The 21615-nt window shown below is 42.8% G+C and overlaps 1 protein-coding gene across 1 annotated transcript in view; it reads right to left on the minus strand.

Annotated features, from left to right (window-relative positions):
- Positions 1-21615, minus strand: part of RYR2 (ryanodine receptor 2) — a 558936-nt gene that overhangs the window by 145645 nt on the left and 391676 nt on the right. The window contains exons 47-59 of the mRNA XM_054584705.1: positions 20815-20935; positions 18010-18179; positions 16576-16796; positions 15312-15402; positions 13208-13348; positions 11612-11775; positions 9403-9481; positions 7754-7843; positions 6630-6767; positions 5320-5397; positions 3414-3489; positions 2909-3032; positions 2066-2181 (exon numbers count right to left, since the gene is read on the minus strand). Of these exons, the coding sequence (XP_054440680.1) occupies positions 2066-2181; positions 2909-3032; positions 3414-3489; positions 5320-5397; positions 6630-6767; positions 7754-7843; positions 9403-9481; positions 11612-11775; positions 13208-13348; positions 15312-15402; positions 16576-16796; positions 18010-18179; positions 20815-20935 (1609 nt within the window). The remainder of the gene's footprint in view (positions 1-2065; positions 2182-2908; positions 3033-3413; positions 3490-5319; positions 5398-6629; positions 6768-7753; positions 7844-9402; positions 9482-11611; positions 11776-13207; positions 13349-15311; positions 15403-16575; positions 16797-18009; positions 18180-20814; positions 20936-21615) is intronic.

Genomic DNA, 21615 nt, shown 5'->3' on the forward strand with positions numbered 1-21615 from the left:
GTACACCACAGCTGCGTGGCGCGGCGGGGACCACACAGTGACAGAGAGGGAAGGCGCTGCGCAAGTTCTACCTGCAGTAACAAGGGAAAACGGAAACCAGGGAAGGTGCGGCCGCCCGGGCCCCACCGCTCCTCAGACAGTTCTCTCTCGGCGCCGCGCGGCACGGTTTCCCCGGCACGGCCTCCGGAAAAGGTCCATGGAACGTCAGCGCTGGGCAAAGCTTGTTTTGTTTTCTTCATGAGTCTAGCCTCACCTTCTCCCCGTGGAGGGAAAGCAGTGTGCAGAGCGGGCGAACCTGCTGTGTCACGTGCTGCTCACCACTCTCCACCCCACCCAAACGCCGTCCTGGTCGCTTACTCAGACGCTTGTGTACAACGACAGTAAGACAAAACACAGTCCCCCTTCAGCCTTCCGTATCTGCTCTCCATGCAGGGAGAGGTAAAGAACCACCACCAACTCTCCAAAGGCTCACTGCCCTGCCCCTGCTCCCTCACTTGACAAAGACTGGCTCTCAGGGCGGCTATGACATCAGATACTTTTAAATGTGGAGGAGGCATTTTAATACTTAACTTTGTGCAAAGCAGCTTCAAACATTCACCACAGCCTCCTTTGTGTTCTTTGGTTAAATTTCATTAACTCAGACTGGTTTGGCTACTAGTCAGAATGACTCATATTTTTTTTTAAAAAAAAATCATTGTTTAAATTACAAAGAGATTACATACTATAATTCAGCTTCAATAAATAACTTGTTTGAAAAATGGTTAATAAGAAAAATACAACCTTTGGACTATAGATAGGTTGAAAGACAGGGAGGTTCTTGAATAGAATAATCAAAAAAGGTGAAGAGATTAATAAGCATAAATTATCCGTCTTAGGAATCGCCGCAGGGATGCAGAGCTCGGCCCAGGGACTGCAGTCGGTGGTGCACCGCAGTGACCACGCTGCACCGGGTGCCAGGCGGGCCCTGGACTTCTCAGGGGATCACTTCACAAGTTACCCAAGTGTCTAACCACTGTGGTGTCCTCCTGGGACAGAATGTGGTATGCCAGCTGCATCAAATATTTTAATATTTTTAAAAAATAATTTAAAAAAGAGACTAATGATCAACTGGAAAACCTGTAGTCACACTTAGAATACGGGAGGCCGGAAACAAGAAAACAGCAGAGCACACGTCTGTACGATCGCTAATCTGACGCTGAGCCCCAAACCATGGCTGCTCCGGACACAGGGCCAGTGTCCCGGTGAGGAGGGGCTGACGGCGTGCTTGTTGCTGGGGATCTAGGGCTGTGGGTGCTGAGGAAACGTGTTGAAAACAGGAAGAATGAGGGTGAAAAAACAGAAACAAAACCTCAGGAGTGGAAAAGAAAACTTAAAAATCACTGGTAGAAGAGCACCCATTTTCCAGAAGGACCGAGTCCCTTCACAGCCGCAGCCGCAGGTGGCCTGGTGGGAGAGGACCAAGGACTAGGGCCGTAACCCCACTGCGTGCTGACGGGAGTCAGGGAACGAGAGGAGTGAGTGGCAGCTGCTGGTGAAATGTTCTGAATCTAAGATTTAAAATGAGGATTTCTTCTGAACGCAGGTGTCGCGAGGCCAGATGGACAGAAGTGCTTCGTTCATCCGGGAGGGTAACACACTGGCCTGCGCTGCAGGGCCTCTGCTGCAGACACGCGTGCCCACCCCGGCTGCACCTCGCAAGGCCCTGGCGCTGTCTAGGAATCGCAGGAATCCACTGAGTTTTTGGTTTGCTTTAAGGGCAGGACACTTGATTTCATAAGGAAAGGTGTAACTGTACCTTAAGCTATGATGTCTGTCCAGCATATCTTTCAAAGTGAAAAATCAATGCCAACCAAGTTTACAATAGAATTATGTCAGATTTTTTAGGCTCTCAAATACAGCCATCCCTCCAACACGTCTGCCCACTGAATGCTGGGCCGGGGTCGGCACCAGGCTGGGTGGAAAGCATTCACGCCACCTGCGCACAGGCCGCAGCGGGGCCGCGCTGCCTTGCACCTGACATGGGAACACTAATAGTGGCCGGGCTGAGGTGGCCTAAGGCACCCACCAAACTCCAGGATGTACTGATGGGCCTCGTCCACGTAGCGGATGAGCTGCTGCAGGAAGCTGTAGGCGAAGCGCTTCTCGATGGACGGCGTGTCCAAGTCCAGGTCCTTGAAGCCCCTGGAAGAGTGAACGCGCTGTGGCAAGGACTGCCTACGAGGGCTGTTAGGAGGGGTGTGTGTGTGTGTGTGTGTGTGTGTGTGTGTGTGTACATATAGCCAGCAAAATTTTATATGTGTTACATACACAAAGTTAGGAGATTATCTTGTGTTCTGTACCTAAAGGCAAAAATGAGATTTACCTTAGAAGGAACATTGAATACTTTGCTATAAAACTGTACCTAATAATTCTATTACTATGCCGTAAAATGCTGCCTTTTCAAAACTAGAGTGCTGCTGTTGCCTGGATTTTGCCTGGATGGTGGGTAGGGATTTAACACAGGCAGTACTCCAACCTGCTTTCAGGATCTTGGCAAACAGCTGAGGGTGCTGTGCTTCTGACGCGTGTGACTGCGCGCAGCAAACAGCCGCCCTCCCCGGGGTGCCCCACCCATGGCCCACGGGCTACATGCGGCTCAGGATGGCTATGAACACAGCCCGACACAAAATCGTAAATTTACTTAAAACTTCACGAGATTTTTTTGTGTGTGATTACATGTCAAATGTATTTAATAGATGGCCCAAGACAACTCTTCTACCTGTGTGGCCCAGAGACGCCAAAAGTTTGGACACCACTTTAGACGGCCACCTGCCTCAGGTTGCCATGTTTTCGGCCTTCCGGAACCTAGGGGGTGTTTAAATACTGAGTCTGGGGGAAGAACGCGCCACTGCAGCAGGGGCGCTCCTACCTGGACACGGCGTAGCCGTTGATCTGCAGAAACTTGAGGATGTCCTGAGCCTTCTCCCTGTCCTTAGCTTTCTCCTTGGCCGTCAGCGTGTCGTAAGGCACCAGCAGGGGGTGGTTGCCCCCTCCTAAGAGGATGTCCAGACGAGATCTCACGATAGCATAACAGGACGAGGCCACACAGCTTGGGGAGCTGCTTATTGCTCAGGCCTCTTCCCACTCCATGCCACTACGCCCCAGGAGGGCTGTGCACATGCCTTCGAGGGGGCTGTCAGGCCCTGAGCACGCAGGCACCCGTGAGAGCCAGTGCCTGATGCATCCACAGACACACAGGGAGGCGAGGCCGGGCTGGCCCACGCAAACGGCAGCTGAGTGTGGTGCTGGCAAAAAGCCACTAAGCCACGCCCTGCTGGCCCCTACAATCGTGGCAGGCTTCCACGGACGTGCTTCGTTCCCACCCCATGCAGAGAATACAAAATCGAGTCTCACATAGTTTTAGAAAATAGTACCTTTGGACTCCAGTTCCATTTTCTTTTTCTTTGCCCATATATTATGGTAGTTTTCAGCCATCATTTCTGCCATAGCCTTAAATGAACAAATTATTTAGCAACTAAGTTACGCCTTAATAAGTAGAAAAGGGGACCTTTGTTTTCCAATATGTAATATAAAAACACGCTTTATGTTAATACATCATGGACTGTCAGTGCTAAAATACAGCCAGAACATAATCAAACGCAATGGGTGCACTCGGCATCTGCGCCCCAGAAACTGCAGCACTCGTGAAGTGACGCAGGAGGCAGCGCAGGTGACTTGATGGGGACGGTTGTCATTATTTATGTTTAACGGCACATGTTTTATTAATTTAATAATGAAACCAAATGAGCTACAGACTTCAACCAAAAAAAATATTTACAAGTTATTATTTTAATTCCCAAAGCTTTAAAAGGTCACCTAAACCTTATTAACACTGACGGCAAAAAACATCAGATGAATCTAGATCCGTGATGTTAACCCTTTGTCATCTCATGCACACATAAACTAATCACTAAAACTCTGTGGCACACGAAAAAATACATTTTTTGCCTATCTGAACACAAAAAAAAAATAGGTATAATTTTGATTAATTCACAATTGTTTTGTTGGTTATTGTCATTTTTTTATTTGACAATCTAAGGAAAAGAGGTCAGTGCCCCTGACTTCAAAGTCATGTACTGCACGTTTTAAACATTCTTGCGGCAGACCAGTTAAAGATTGCTTGTCTAGACGGCCATCTGTCCCAAAGTAGGTGAGACGGTGGACGAGCCACATGAACCTTTCTGTGGACCTTTGAGTTTTGAGAAGGTGACTTCTAAGATCTTTTCCACCTTTGATTTTAAAGTTTACTTGGTCATTTTAATACATTCATAGGGGAGCAACTTAACAATGTATAGATATTTTTCTTGGTAGTACTTATTTCTCATGATAATACTAACAATTCTAATACAGTTATTTGATCGTTGTATTGGCCTACTAACTTATGTTCCATGGCAAAAAATTTTTTCTTTCACTCGAATCAGCCATTTCACAGCCATTCCTCAGTGACATGGGAGAGAGAAAACCATGGACAGAGCAACTGTTAATTTTTTGAGGAAACTCCCCACTGTTTTCCACAGTGGCTGCACAGTCTGCATTCCCACCGATAGTGCGACAGGGTTCCCTTTCCCCCACCTCCTCACCAGCACTTGTTGTTTGGGGATTTATTGATGATGGCCATTCTGACAGGTGTGAGGTGATATCTCACTGTGATTTTCATTTGCATCTCTCTGATGATTAGTGACACTGAGCATCTTTTCATAAGTCTAATCAGTAATATAGTAATAACTATGTATGGTAATAGGTAGGTACTAGAAATTTGGGGCAATCATTTTGTAAAGTATATAATTGTCTAACCACTATGCTGTATACCTGAAATTAATGCAAAATAATACTGAATGTAAATTATAATTTAAAAATAAAATTTAAAATAATAATTTTAAAAAAAGCACGCATGAAGCAAGCACAATGCCATCAGTTTCCATGGATAAACAACTAGGAACTCATATTCTTTAATGAGCACCAAGATTTTCCCTGAGTGGTGCATCATTAGTGACCAATTTATCTTCTTCTCATTTAATGATATGAAAATATTAAAGAGCTTTAATTTCATGGATAGTATCTTCAAAGAAAATACGTTAGCTGGAAGAAACATCGTAGAAAAAGTTGTGTCAATTTTTACAGCATGAAAAAGCTGGGATACGTAATCTATAAATTCCACGCACCCAGCGAATGACGACCACACTCAAACAATTCATGCTGCAAAATGTGTGCAGGGAGTGCCACAGTGCGCTTTTAAAAAAAGGAACTTGCGGGATGTTTTAAAGAGCTGCCAGCACTTACATGCAGGTCTCGGGACAGCGTGACGTTGCTCATGTCGATGGCCCGGGGGCTGTACCCGTGGGCAGCGTCTATGGAAACCTAGACAATCGGGGGAGCGGCACCTCGTTAAACTCCTGTGGGAAGAGATCTTAGAGACATTGCAGGGATGCAAGGCAAACGCACCTCCAGCCACACACCTCCTCAGGCAGAGCTGGCGAGCAACTGCGCCAACTGATTTCACAGCCTATGTGGCAGATTAAATTATATTGAGTGTCTGACAAGTATTTACAACTGCTAGTAAATACTTGCAAGTAATGATTCCCAACATCTCAGGGGCTGCCAACCCCAAAGGCTAATAACCAGAATTCAACAAATTGTGCAATGATTCTAAGATTCTACAACACTTCCTTAATCAATAATTCATTGTATTCTTGAGTTTCTTAAAAATTCTAATTGGCTGCAATGAGCTTACTCTTCCTCACATTAACAGTAATTAGTCAAAGAGGTCAATATTTACAAGTGTCTTTATGGGCTAAATGTTAAGCTAAAATATAACCAACGTTTTCCTTTTGAAAGTGTAACATATAGTACTTTTCTTAGGTGTCCACATCCATATCTACTTTAAATATCTAACTTATCAACCATTTCTTAATAAACCAGAAACCAGCTGACCTAGCCTAACACTGCCCTTCTGCACTCGACTCACATCTTCAGCTCTTCACTGCCATCTCCATTGGGTGTCCATTCTATAGCTGTATTAATTTTCTATTGTCACTGTAAGAGGTCACAGCAAATTTAGTGGATTAAAGCATCACACGGTTGTTAGACGTTTGGCACAGGCCTCCACAGGCTAAAATCAAGGCGTCGGCAGGCTGTGCTCCCCTCCAGAGGTTTGATGGAGGAAGGCTCTCCCTCCCTGCCTTCCCCGCCGTGGAAAGGTCGCCCGTGCATCTCGACTCTACTGCCTGAGCTCTCGCTGCTCCCTGAGAGCCAACCTTCAGCTCTCCCTGCAAAGGATGAGGAAACCCTAAGATAGCTGGCGGGGAGGCCGTGGACACGCCCCACAGCCTTCATTGGGGGCCGTCCAGACTCGGCCCGGGCCCCTCTTCACGGCCTGGCCGCACGGGAACCGCACAGCCTGATGGTCACCCAGTGCCTCCACCGAGGCTCACTGGGGCTTTTACAGAAGAAACAAACATGGCTTTCCCCCTCTAAACTTCATATTACTCTTCAGATTTTTCAAATTGTTTTAAAAAACCCAGTAATTCAATAAAAGGTCAAAATGACCTCACAGCAACGCGTGCAGCGGCGTCCCCGCCGCCGGGCCTCACCTGGCTGGTCTGGGAGACGCGCCGCGTGCGACTGTGCAGCGCCATGCTGTCGCCCTCCCGCGTCCGCTCGATCCGCCAGCCCCAGGCCAGCATCGTCTTCAAGGACTCTTTGATTGGCCAGCGGTAGATTTCTTTTTCCTGGAGACCCAAAGGAGGAGAAGACAACAGGGGTGGAAAATACTAGGAATCCAAATGAAAATAAATAATACAGGGTCTGGCAGAAGTAACACCTGCTTGCATGTGGTTGGTAAGGTAATGATATGGGTACAATCATTTATAGCTTTCACTTGAACATTTTGCTGAAAATGTCCTATGGTGTGCTTGACTGTGATATCGTTATGCTGCAGAATGACATACTTATGATTTTGTAATAGAAGATTTTGTAATAAAAAGACGCATTACTGGTGCCAGACCCTGTATTTAATGCTTCGCTGTGAAATAGACTACCTTCATTTTTTTAAAAAATTCACTTACAGGTTCATTCATAAAAGAGGGAAGTAAAAATTCTGAAAAGCAGAGCGTGAGCCGAGCCCCATTTGACAGACACGGCTCACAGGGATCCCTGCTTATTATGGCCTGGAGGCGAATGTCCTTTCGTCGCCCAGCTCCTGGCACTGTAGGCGGAAACCGGAAGGAGGGACACGCTTGGGGAAAAGTGCGAAATCACAGCAGGTGAGCGAAGGCTCTTGTACCATCGGAATAAAGAGAGACGCAACTCCCCTCCTCCAGCACCAAGCTTCCAGCACCAAGCTCAAAATCCTTTCATTCCATTTCTCAAGACACTGACTTCTCTCAAAACGAAGGTATAGGAAAACTTATAAATAGTAATATTAAAATATTACTTCACTGTCCCTCATAAAGGAACTCTTAAAAATAATAAGAATATTTTCTACAGTCCTTAAAAATACAGGAGAGAAATCAAAATTTAAAAAGAACCAAAAATATTAAGTAGAGGAGAAAAAAACCAATTAAATACAAATAGAAAATTGGAATATAGACAAAAAGGAACCTTTGAATAAAGGTTAAAAATAGCATACATAAAGTAAAAAAGAGATTTTAATAAGAAATTACATAACAAAGAAAAAAGTGAAAAAGTTATAACTATATAAACTTAAAACTCTCACCTTTTCAGATAATAGTTTATATGGCTTCATTAATGGTTGAACTTTAGATGAGTCTGAATATGTTTCCCCATAAATCCATCCATTGGCCAACTAAAAAAAAAAACAAACATGAAAGTTGTTTTGTATGTGTTAATGTCAGAGAGTGTTGGTGTGCATGTGTTTATGGGCTAAATGTTAAGCTAAAATATAACCAACTTTTTGCTTTTAAAAGTATAACATATAGTATTTTAAGAGTGTGCTTGATAAAATAAATCTAAAATGAACCAAGATAAAGATTAAGGTTTGACTTTTATCCAGGGTAAGTTAATAAACAAATCTCCTAGCCAACACTAGTTTGAGTAATCATCACCTGGAACAAGTCTTTTTATCCAGAGAGTAGAAGCACCCAGTTGTCCTTAAACCGACGGATCTGAGGCTGAGTCAGGGAGGGGCGGCCCAGGTTGCATGGCCCCCCTGACCCTCCCCTGACTCCTCCTGGGCGGGACCCCAGCTCCGGCATGTGTGGGAGAGAGGGCCACAGGAGCGGTGTTTCATTTGAAGCGTCCTGAATAACGCTACCTGTTTTGCCCACTGCTATATCCACACCGCTTGACACATTTGCTCCCCACGACTTTGTCCAATTTCGCCTCTGCCTGTGGCACCCGGGTGACTGGCGGGCACAACCCGGTAGGGCCTCTGTCACCCTGGTCGCCACTCCCCCTCGACTAACTCACTAGCTAGAAGAGTGTGTAAAACAGACACTTAACTCTTACCGCCTTCCCTAGTAAGTCATTAAATTACTCCGTGAAGAGCCACGGGTTTATAAAACAGAAAGGGGGCTGTTAGGGGCGGAGGACAGGGCGGCGGGGGCCAGGGCGGGATCTGAGGACAGCGGGCGCCGCCGAGCCGCTGGGTAACAAACGTCCTCTGGCACGTCCGCCACTGGACTGTCACCTCTCCCCACCACTACACGCTCATTTTAGCCTCTGCGCCCCCTCGGCTCAGCTTCCCATCCCAGCCAGCGCCTCTCAGGTGCAACGAGGCTCAACTTGAGTGTGACTATTCGGCACAGCGTTTCCTTCAGAAAAGTCTCATCATGTCCCAGGTCGCACCTGCTGGGTCCTCTCATCCAGGCTGGCTTTTGGGGTTTTTTGACAACACAAAGCAAGCATGTCATCCTGCCATGTAATCTAGTCTCAGTGACCAGCATATCTATTTGGTAATAAGAAATGCAACAAAAGAGTTAAGGGCGTGAACGATCACTAAAGTCCTATTAGTAAATTTCAAAATTTTATCTAATATAAAATTACACATAAAGTTAAAGGTTCTTTAAAAGATTTCTGGACCCAGATTCACTACTTTTTTCCTGAAGCCCCCGATGATTATTATTTTTTATTCCCACAAACAATGTGTGTTTAGAAATTCTATCTATGACAACAAATTTTTTAAAATTTAAAACTGCACTTTTTATGAATATTTGTGTTCGTGTGTGTATCATATGTGTACCAGTGGCAGAGCTAGCTAAATGTCACATTAGCAAGTCATAATTAGATGTTCTTCCCTCATCTAAATAAAGCTCTCACTTCAACAGAGAAAACTGCCCTGGTCAGAACTGCCAGGCAGTGGGCACCAGCCTCCCTTGGGGCCGACTCAGGTGGCCCTGGCGTTACCTTGTCCATGGACCATCTGTCATGGGAGTGTTCAGCATATTTGTTAATGAAGTATTCCAGCTTCTCAGGAATTGTGATACTGTGAGAGAAAGAGAGAGAAAAGGCTTGGTTTTCACAGGACTACAGAAACACGCACATTAATAATTTACTTACAGCTTCTGATTTCTTAAATCTCATTCAATGCATAGCTGTTAAAAAACTGTTTTAACAAAGTATTACTTTCCCATATGATAGGAACAATATAAGAAAAGTCAAGCAGGTGAGGTTCTATCTGCTTATTATATGCTAATTTGTACTTTATAATGTCTTATCATGAGTTATATAAAATAAAATTATACATGGTATAAATAAAAATAATTAAAATGTATTGGAAGATGAGGACAATCAAGACATGGTTAAAGATCTGCTTCTCCCCCACACTCATTTTTTGAAGTCATTTTTCTTTTTTGACTTAAGTCTCTTCTGCAACAACTCTACATGCTGAAATCTGACCTGTTACATTATTTAAGTGTACTAAAATTTTAACTTAATTTTATACAACTGGTAATGTGTTAATGGTTTTAATTATTAATGGTCTATACATGCTGTTCTAATTGTTACTAATATAGACTATAGGCAAAGGTAACTAACTCATGCTTCATAATTTTATAACATTTATTCTTGATTCCTTTTATGTTTAAATAAGTATTTAATCTCCTGAATAGATGCTGAGTGTATACAATTGATGACCAATTCTGATGGTAATTGTAAGACTTGCAAATATCAAATATATCTATGAGTGAACAATATATAGAATTTCATTCTTTACCAAATATGATCTATTAATGCAATTAATTTGAGAATAGAATTCGAACTAAAATCTAGTAATGAGATGGTTCACTGTTCTTTTCCACAAATGTTATCAGTCAGTAACTGAACTAGAGGATATATATATATACCTAAGAAACAATATAGAAAAATCACAGAAACATAGGAAGTATTGAGTTTACTGTTAAAAGCTAGTCTATTAAGAGTCCCCAAAGGAGAAGCCTAAGTAAATTAATACACATGCTCAACACCTAATTAGATTTAATTAATCAAAACTGTGATATTGTCCTGATGTTATTTTAAAATCCTGGATTATATTGTATGTTAGTGAACCACAAACTTACCCATGTAGGAATGTGAACATGTGGTTTTGGTTTCCTTACTTGGGAAGAACTACAAAGGAATAAGCACCTAAGCCCAGCACTGGGGTGGAGCCTTTCCTCATGGGACTGTCCTCAAACACCAAACACGCAAATTTAAGGCATCATCAAGCTGATGGAACACCACTGGGTTGGAAGTGACCTGGGTGTGGGGGCTAAATCAGCTGGTGGGCGGCCCTGACACCTGACCTTTAAACCCCAAAGCAAGTTCAAAGGGTGACTATGAAGGGAGGACCCTGTTGGTACTAATCTCACCGAGTGACCACAGCATCGATAAGGTTAACGTGGCCTGAAGAGGCAGCTTTCCTTGCAAACAGGAAACCATGGTCCCACTTAAAGACAGTAACAGCCACAAAAGTGCTGCGACCCCACACACCTGAGGAACCCAGGCATCCTATCTGCTGAACAATGTACGCAACTGAGCATGCAGACGACGGTTCCCCACGTTAAGTGACCTTTCCTCGGCAGTGAGGGTTGTCACACTGCATTCCAACTGCACACTAACTTTCCCACGGGTGTTCTCATTTGATACTCCCGTGACCTCAAGCCGGGCCTTGCACGCCGACCATCAGGGGCAGCCCTAGGCCTCGCTGCGTGAAGGGATGCAAAGCGACAGCTCACAGGGGATGCGCTGCGCTGCGCTCCTGCCCGGGGCCCCCGCGTCCAAGGTGCTACGCAGAAGCAGGCTGAAATTGCAATGGACATTTCAGGTCAATTTTCAACTAACAATATGACTGATGTCATGTTCTTTCTTGATTCTCATTACTAGGGCTTTCCCCTGTGGTGTTAAACAGAGAACCCTGATTCTACTAAGCATGTCCAAAAGGCACATCTCTTCCATTTCTGATAATCAGGATGTTCGTCATTGTCACTACCATTTCATCAAGGAAAGGGATCCCCAGTGAAAGATACCAATTCAAAGGGGGCACGGGTGAGAGAAAGTTCACTTTAGTACCTTAGTCAATTTCAGACTTCACACATCATTTACAATAAAAAGCTGCTGCAATAGAAAGAGTCCATACTTTGAGGTTTCAACAGGCTGCGGGTTAAAGTTGCCTTCGGCGTCCATGGAGGACTGCTTTTCCATCATGCTGACGTAGTTTGACTCCATGTAGTCTGGAGGCAAAGCCCCGGCCACAGCACTCAGGCAAGGCAGGGCCAGTTTGAAAAGTTCTTGCTCATATTTCTGGGAAGAAGTGGAGGACCAAAAGACAAAGGTATGTCACTATTTAGTCAAAGCTGTCGACATGATCTCTGTGGTGGATAAAATATCGCAGGGAAAAGTCTGAATCCCTCTGCCCACCGCACCCTCCCCACCCAGTAGCTGAACTCGTGGCAGATCCTGCCTCCGGAAAATGGAACATTCAGCTTGAAACCCCACAGACACAGAAGAAGCTGACAGTTTCATGCTGTAGCTGCAGACCAAGAAGGAACAAATCTGTGCTTCTCTCAAAACTTATTTTTCAATATTTGAGATGATGTAGCCTGGGATATTCTAAGTGTGTTACAAAGTGTGTAACATGGTGGTACAACATGACCATAATGTCCGCCAACGGGGACTGTACTTCCTAGTTATGGGTTACTTATTGTTGCATCACGTTGTGAATACCATCGTGAAAACACCTGTAGGGAAACATTCCGGGAGTGAGAAGCTGAACTGTCCTGTGTTACAAAGCATAACAATGAAATTCTGAGCTGGGAAGGCAGTGTTACAGAAAATGTGCATAATCAAAATTTCTGGGAAGAGGCATTCGTATATTAATCACATCATTCCTTAAATTTGTATTTAGAGATTTTTTTAATCAAAAATAATCATCTAAAATTCAATTAACCATTCAATTTTAAATTAATGTTGTAAATTCTTTTAAAAATATCTTCTACATATGATTTTTAAAATTACTCTGTCTACCAAAGACAATTCAGCAAGAAAAAGTATCATGAAGTCACTATTAAATGAAGGCACAGATGAACTATCCCCTAGTCGGAAGCGAACTCCGGTTACCCAGCCCCGGTCATCCAGTAACGTCTATGCGGGAAGTCCAAAGGACCGTGATTAACAATCTAAGCACAATCGCACGCAGCATGATGTCCTCATCTTGTCCGACGTGCAACCACGCAGTCACTGAAAGGGCGTGGACTCTTGCTTGTAAATACAGGCCCTGGGAACACGGGAAGCGGCGCTGGGTGGAGGGGCTCACATCTCCCCAGCAGCGAAGCGGGCAAGTCAGTGAGCCCCCGGACAGTACCCGTGGGAGACTTAGCATGTTATATTTTCATACTTGATATGGTTTGTTCAGGTTTTGTAAGACTGGGGAGGTGACTAGGGGGAGTTTAGAAACAAAATAAGTCCAAATACATCAGAAACTTATCGACCTATGTGCGTAATTTTCTAAAATGCTTAGTCGCCTTAAATTCAGAAAGTGTTATGATCACCAGAAACATGTTACCACAGCCATTATGAAAAAAGTCAATATGAACTGCATTGTCAACATTTGCTATAAATGCAGAAAAGAAAAATTATTAGAAAATAAAATTATGAGTTTTAATAAGTCTTATCAAGAACTTACGCCTTTAATTATTTTTTATCATACAAATAAACCCACAAAATATTAAATTACCTTTTGAGACAAAGCATCAAAAATTCCCCAGAACAATTTTCTTGATAAATGAAGTTCTTCTTCTGAGGCAGCTCCAAAGTTTCCCCACCCTCCAGGCAGACAGTAGTATTTCCAGCACCTTTCATAGTGATTTGTCAGCAGCTATGTGGGAAAACAATTACAAAAGCAATAAGCTAAAGCACCTTTTACTTTTCCATTTCTTCCCATGTGGCATTCTACTACTATTTAATAAGGTGAACTGAAACGGAACTGCTCGATGCACATGGATTCTTTGGGAGAAAGCTCCTACCACACGTTTCACATCTCTTTGAAACTTAACACTGATCACAGTCTGAAAATCGGATGCCCCATTTTACAAATAACTTACCTTGCACAATCTTCACGAGTCTGTTTGGTTTTCAGCGTGTCTCTGTGTTTTACTTTAGTGGCTCTCACCCAGTTTTATGAACTGTTACCCCCTGAACTCCATGCACATGATGAAGGGCTTAATGCCAGGGTGACCTGAAGCACAAGCGTCCCCAGGACATGGGACCTAAAATGTACCCTCTAAAGGAACTATACCCCTGGACATTTGAGCTTCCTCTCTGCCGACCCTAATCACACACTTTATGATTTGACATCTCAGTAAACTCCCAAAGCTGCCCAGTTCAATAGTTTCTTCATCTAAATATATTTCTTTGGTGGTTACAGATGCAATTTGTAATCCTACTGAGTGTCTGTTTTCCTATAATTTTTTTGTTTAAAACTAAACTGGAAATTCAAAGACAAGATACTGAATCTTTCAATTATTTGGTAGCTCTTGGGATAATTTATTCTTGATCTGTAAACTAACAAATATTCACAACTAGTTGCCAAGTTAATAAAATAATGTTTATGAATCAACTACAGGTTTTTGGATTCTCCTTTCTATATCTAAGGAGGGAAATAAATTAGTAAGGATTACTTGTTAAAAAGATAACTACATCTCTTGGAAAAGAAATATTTCTTTTAGTTTGGTTTCTCAGTTACAAAACACACAAATTTAGAACTCTCAAATGATAAAACACTGAGATCTAATTTCCTTAGATTGTAAAGAGGTATAATGTGAAAGAGTTTTATCACATAAAGTGATACCGTATCTTTTTTTCAGGGATCTTCTAGCTCATTGATATCAAGAAAATTTTGCAGGACAAGAGCAACCCTAGATTAAAAAAAACAAGATTAAAATGGGATTTCAGCAAGGATATAATTTACTTTACATAATTTGTCCATCTATCTAAATTTATTAAACCAAAATCAATTTTCATAGGGGTTGTTTTTGCTAAATATCTAAGCATGCTCAGCATAACAGCAGCTCAAAAACTGGGCACATTTGTATCTCAAAGCTCATTTTTGCAGCACGTTACTGGGTGTCCAGAGGAAGATGAAGTTCACTAGACAGCAGTGCTGTGCTGTGCTGTGTGGTCACCTGTGAAGTGACCGCACACAGCCATGGCCTCCACTCATAGACCACGCCATCAGTCTGCATCTGGTGTCTGAATCCTGAGTCTGGACTCGGCTGTTGGACAACAGGAGGTACCCCCGGGGCAGTAGGACAGCATGACACATGGTCACTCAGGAGCAGAGTGACAAAGCAGAGAGAATGTCAGCGAATTCCCCCCTACCCCTCGAGGCAACTGGAACTGCATGTACAGAAAGGCTACCTTTGAGCTTTATCAGATCATATTTGGAAACTGTTGTTAGATCGCTAACTTAGGAAACGCTGTTTTTAGAGCCTGCTCCTCATCCCTTGAGGTTGCTAATTGTCGAGGCCAGGCCTGTCACCATGTTTTCCAGCCTGAGAATTTCTTGGCTTTTCTTTTTCTTGTGGCCCATTTGTTCCCACTGATTCCCATTTTGACTGACTTACAGAAAATCAATCTTAGAATTTCTATGGTTTATTATTGTCTATTTATTTTAGGTTGATGCACACATACCTATACTTACACACCCATTTCAACAACTGGAAGAAATTTGCCAACATCAAACATCAAACATGATGTATCTGAGAGATGTACATGTTGTAACAGGAAACAAAGTCAGAAGACCCAGTAATCAAATAGCTACAAACGCCTCCTATCCTTACCTTAAGAGGCATCTTTGCGTGTTCATTTAATAACGGGACGTCAAACACTAATCTTCTGAGCAAGTGCTGCATCATGGAAGGTCTCAGTTGGCTGGTGGAACAAAACTGATTTCAATAATGGAGTTAACATGTCTAAACTAAGTGGACAATTCATTGGACTAAGTTGAATACGCCAAGAACTGTACGTATCTCTCTCTTCAGAGAACGTTAATTTCAGGTGTTCATCCAAAGATTAACCAACAGTCACACAATTCTATCAGGGGCTCCATTTGCCCCTCATCTCCACCCCTGGATCAGAAGACCTGTCTTTATTTGCTACAGGAGATGTGTCTCTTCCGCTCACTCCCTTCTTAACACACACGACCCGGAGCTCACGGTCTCCATTAACTCGGCAAATGCATCTTCCCTCACTCCTGTGGGTGGGAGGGTCTCCAGTGACAAGACTGGAAGCAGAGAGTGAAGGGGAAGATGACTAACACACAGGGCACATCCCGTGTCCAGCAACACTGATGCCTTCACCCCATTCAGTATGTAGAAAAATATCTGTGAGATAACATTTTGATTCCATTTTACAGAATTTTGGGGTCAGGGAGTGACAGTACTTATCTCCTAGTCTCTCACCTCCTTCAGCCCCATCTGGCTGTGAGGGAAATCCTTCCCTTCACCATACACTCCTGGGCAGCAAGCCTTCCCTCCCACAGCTCCTGTCCAGTCAGAAAGGAGCTCCGTCCTCACTAGGGCCCCCAGAGAGTGTCCCTTTCACGGTCAGCATGTCAGAGGGAGGAAATGTGTTCCTGGTTCTCTCAGGAAGACACATGAAGACGTCAACCTACAGAAAGCGGTTTCCCCAGCTGGCGGAAAGAGTCGGCCTTCATCACTGCCACACAGAAGTAACGCTTCCACATTATACTGTATTATTACTTATATTTAATAGGATCTCTTCTTTTTCTATCCTGGAGGAGGATTTTAAACCTCATACAGTCAAAAGGGGAGGATCCATTAATCTGACACTGAAGTGGCCAGGGATGCCTCTCAGTCACCTCACCCACCAACACCCAGGAGAGCACAGTTGGTCCAGCGCCACATCCGGGGGCTGGGGGGACACTCCTGAGCTGACTCACACGTCAGTACAGAGGACTTCCTAAAAGAAATTAAGTTTTGTATGGAAATTGTTTCCAAAATTCCTAACAATCTGTCAAGGGCCACAAAGAAATCCTCTTCCTTAAACAGGAGGAGGCTTGGGGTAGGGTTGGCGCCCACTCACCCGCAAATTGACAGCAAGCAAACTTCAATGGAGTCCCGCTGGGCCCTGGTCAGCGAGCAGCCCTTAGACAGCCTGTACACAGTGTGGAGCAGCGAGTCGATGAGCGAAGCATGGTGCTCGGTGCCAGCGAAGAGCGGGGCGCACCTCCTCAGCAAAGGCAGCACGGCTGTGCAGAGGTAGCGGTTCAGGGCCAAGGCCATGTCCGTAGCACTCAAGGCAGCCTGGGAGGCAGTTGGAGAGAAACAACAGAAAGTCGTTTGCCTTTGGGGAGCAACATCTTTGACATGTTCTATTTCACCATCTAGAAAATGACAAAAATATGAAACATGGAAATCTATTCTTCAGTTGTACCTTTAAATGTGGTTCACGTATTTTTACCAATAAAAGCAGTCAACTTTCAACTGCTTATCAGTAATAAAAATAAAGTGATTATTTCCTCAAAGAGCACAAGAGCCAAGAGGTGCTTATTCTACAACAAAATATAAATAGTAGGAGAAATGAAAGATAAAGACAGTAATGATATCAAAGGATATGAATACTCTACTAGAGGAAGAAAAGAGTTTATCCTCAGAATGTACCTCATATTAATAAACTCTGAAGTCTATTTATGAATACTATTGATATTGATATTTCTGCTCATGTCTGTCAGCATCATTAATCAAGGGCTCTTTGTCTACTGTTATTATCTCTATTATTTAGGTCCAGAATTTCATGGGAACATACCCAAAGAAAAAATTTAAGTTTCATGTTTATGACTAGTCTCATCTCATGGTTTTAACAAAAGAGCTATTGCCAACTAAAAACCTATTTCCCCCTGCAATCAAAAAGACTCATTTAGCTGAGAACAAAATAAGGTACTATTAAGACTACTAGACAATATTTAGAGCTACAACTTATTCCATAGTCTTTCAAACAAAACATTCACACTGATAATGGCAGATTCTCGATGTGGGCCACTGGGTACTCAGGACAGATTTTAATCCATCTGTACTTAACATTCATTTGTTAATGAATGCTACTGTAATGAAATACAGAAGAATGCTACTGTAATTACATCACTCAATGTCTGTCAAACCTTAATACTCTAACTGCTTTATTGAGAAGAATAGTTGTTTAGGTCAACCCAGAGGTTATCAGGAGCCATTGGGGCCTCCCAAATCAGGTTTATGTGAATTTCTTCCTGTATTCCATTGCACCTGATCAGAATTCTTATCTCATTCTTCAGGCTGTAGTCTCCTCCACTGGTCAACGAATTCCTTGAGGAAAGAGTCTATTTTATTTTCTGTTTACCCATTGTTTGCCTAAAAATGTAATAGGTATTCAATAAACATTTGGTGACAATAAATAAATGAATAAATACATCTATGAAAAAAGTATCACAAGCCAGAAACTGAAGAGTCAAAAGTCAAGGAAGCCAGCAGCTCACATCATTACCGTGTCTAAGGAAGCGGCGGCCCGGAGATCTGGCAGAAAGCCAACCTCTAGGAGATGGAGGAGAAAATCTTGAACCTCAATTCCATAGACCCTGTCAAGGAACAAAACCATGGCTGCCTTGTGATCTGGGCAAAACCCCGCAGACATGTCAGGCTCCACCACATTCCCATCTAAAAGAGAGAAGGCGACACGCTGCAGTCAGTGGCCCTGCCATCCCGGAGGCAGTTACCGACAGCTGCTTTCCAGCCTCCCCGCATTTTCAGTCAAGCTCTCTGTCGGATGGTTTTCTGTTATTCTACTGAACAAGCAAATGCTGCGAACTTGCTGAGGACATGTGATGGTGCAATTTAAATCCGAGGTCATTTAAACACGATTTGCATGTCCATTTGTTAACTACATATGTGATAAGGACATAGCATTATGCTAGATACTGAGAAGGGAACAAAAGGTATTCTAAATCCACATTGTGAAGTTAGGAGTTAAATCTATGAAAAGTTAAAATGTAAAGTAAGGTTTTGACTCTTTTCAAGAATAGGAGCATCTTTTATACATTAATAAAACTCATAATCCACTATGTGATAATCATGGCAAATTTACATATTTATAGGATAATTACAAAATGATGAAACAACTCTATGAAACCAGTTTGACTTTCAAATGAATTTTGTTTCATGGCCATAATTATAGTAGAATCAACAACATTTAAAACATGTTTGAGCCCTGACTGGTGTGGCTCAGTGGATTGAATGCCAGCCTGTGAACCGAAAGGTTGCCGGTTCGATTCCCAGTAGGGGCATGTGCCTGGGTTTCCTGCTAGGTCCCCAGCTGGGGGCGTGTGAGAGGCAATCGATCGATGTATCTGTCACACATCAATGTTTCTTTCTCTCTTCCTCTCTCCTTTCCTCTTTCTCTAAAAATAAATCAATAAAATCTTTTTTTAAAAAAAACATATTTGAGAGCCATATTATTTTCTCTATCAACAACCAGTGTTGATGCCTATATAAATTACTATACCCCTTATTACAAGTCCATAGATTCATAAGTTGGGGACCATTCATATGAGGAATTATGGGACTGTGCGTCAATTTAAGTATTGGGACAGTGTGTTTCCTGTTTGGCCATGTGATAATTATGCCAAATGCTGCTCGTAACTCTCCAGAGGTTCCACAAAGAACACCACAGACTCTTTACTAATGACGCAACCTTGAACAAAGAAGGACTCAAATAAAGGTGATACATGACCATAATCATTCCAAAACAAACTTTTTGTTTTCATTCATAGTCAATGAATGAATTTGATATTTTCATCATGAAAATAAGCAAATAACAATGTTTTAAAGGAAATGAGATTAAAAATTAAAAACTAATGTTTTTCACCTATTAATTGGCAAATTTAAATGTAAACCAACTAAAATTGGATTTAAAATCCAAACAAAACTGATTCAACCTAGTGTTAAATCAGTGCACTAAAATTTTCTCTTGTATTTATTGATTTGAGAGAGAGACGGGGGGAGAGAGAGAGAAAAACAACGATTTGTTGTTCGACTTATTCATACATTCATTGGTTGATTCTTGTATGTGCCCTGACCCAGGATCAAACCCACAACCTTGGCGCATCAGGACGACACTCTAACCAACTGAGCTACCCAGCCAGGACTTAAAATTTTCCATTAAAAGCCTATATGAAATTCTAGCTCAAGTCTCCTAAAAATCGACACAAAATTTAAATGTATCAGATTCTATTATTTTAACATATAGCTGAGCTTAAGAAAATGGTGAGCAACTCACTGACCCTAAGGTAAGTTTGTGTTTTAAACACTCATCCTTTTAAGGAATGTGATGACTGCATCCACCTGGGACCCTGAACTCCCTGATGTGCTACAGAGGCTGCAGTCTATTCGCCATCTCCTCAAGCCCCTGAAGACAACAAAGCCCACAGACGGCCTCCTCTCAGACATCTCGTCTGTGAACTGGACTGAGGACGCCAGGGCACTGGCTTTACCCTTGGGGTCTGCAGGGTTCTTGTGTCAGAATTAACTGCCTCGGACTTTGTCTGACCTGCCTGCACCCAGAACTGTGGGAGCGAAGTCTCCTGTGTGCTCCTGAGACAGCTGCTTGCCTTCAAGGTTTCTGAACCCCTCCCTCTTCCACTGTTACTCTGGGCCACACTCCTGTTCTAGAAGTGTGATAAAATGTTTGAGGAAGGCCCTTAGCTAATATCAAGTAGAGGTACTGATCTTTAGATAGGAGGCTGACTTTATTAAACATGCTTTTGAGTTAAAGTTGGAAAACTAATCCCAAGCAGTTTCCACACCAAAAAAATGGCATGTTGGATAAGGACAATAAGCATTGGGGTCAAGCAGAAGAAAATTATTTTAAAAACATTTTCTCCTCGGTCTTGAAAAAAGAACTTCTTTCAACATACTGGCAATTTTTAAATCTCTAAGCCCAAAGCTATGATCGCCATTTTGGGGGTGGGGCAGGGAACAATAAAAAAGTGACTATGAAAACTATCAGACAGAATGAGTTAAGGAATTGTGGTCAAGAAAGACAGGCAACTCTGGGCCCAAAGAATAGCAGCAGGGAAATCAGGTGCAACAGCTGAAGGGCTTCTTTCCTAATTGGAAATACAGCTGTTTAAATGCAATGAGACTAGGAAATATTTTACAAAATTATGCACTTTATGGTTCTTTTCTTGTTTTAAAGAAAGTTAAGTAGTGTCCCCAGGCAGCAGGGAGGGAGATTCTGAGCACCGGTGACATATGTCATCCAACATCCTACTGACCTACAAAGAGCAGGCCTCACCTTTGGCTACTGTGGGCATCGGGAAGGCGATGCTGATCACTCCTACCAAGTCGCCCAATGGGATGAGGGATCTCAAAATGGATCTGATCCTGATGGCTTCTCCCTTACCAGCATGAATCAACTACAGGAAGAAAAACAAAGGAACATTAGAATCACTTCGCAAAATGAATGTTAGAGTTCTATCTACAAGTTGAAGCTTGGGTATCTGAGTCTAAAATGATTTTCTGTTAAGCAAATATATAAAGGTAGATAGACCTCGCTCAAAAACTGTTTTCAGGCTTACAGACAGATATTTACTTGCCTACACACTTTTCATTGACATCAACATACACTGAGTTACATACTATGGTCTAGGTCAGCTGGTCGACCCGTCAAAATAGTAGTTTCTATCCTCTTTGAGGTACTGAAAAAATATTGAGATTCTAAAAAGTCTATTAATGCTTATCTCACCAAAATTACATGCAGATACCTATCCACAACATGAGTAATAATGCAAAGGAATTCATTATCTTTAGGCCATGGACATATACTAATATTTATGATTGATTTAGCTTTTCTTGCTTTGTAATGAAAATATAATTGCATATCCATCTATAAGCCCACCCTGATTTCTCCCAAGGATGGGTTCACAATATGGAGGTAAATGGAGATCATGAATCTAACAGGTCTTTGAGACCATCACTGGCTAATGAAATACCTATGAAGACACAGCTCTGAGAGAGCAAAGGACCTGGGCCAGCCCCCAGGACAGACCACAGGCCTCAGAGCCAGGCAGGTGTCTGTGTCCCTCAGCACAGGGTG

This window comes from Pteronotus mesoamericanus, unplaced genomic scaffold (genome assembly GCF_021234165.1).
Source record: "Pteronotus mesoamericanus isolate MK-2021 breed Mesoamerican mustached bat unplaced genomic scaffold, CSHL_Meso_final contig_120, whole genome shotgun sequence".
In the NCBI taxonomy this organism is placed as follows: domain Eukaryota; kingdom Metazoa; phylum Chordata; class Mammalia; order Chiroptera; family Mormoopidae; genus Pteronotus; species Pteronotus mesoamericanus.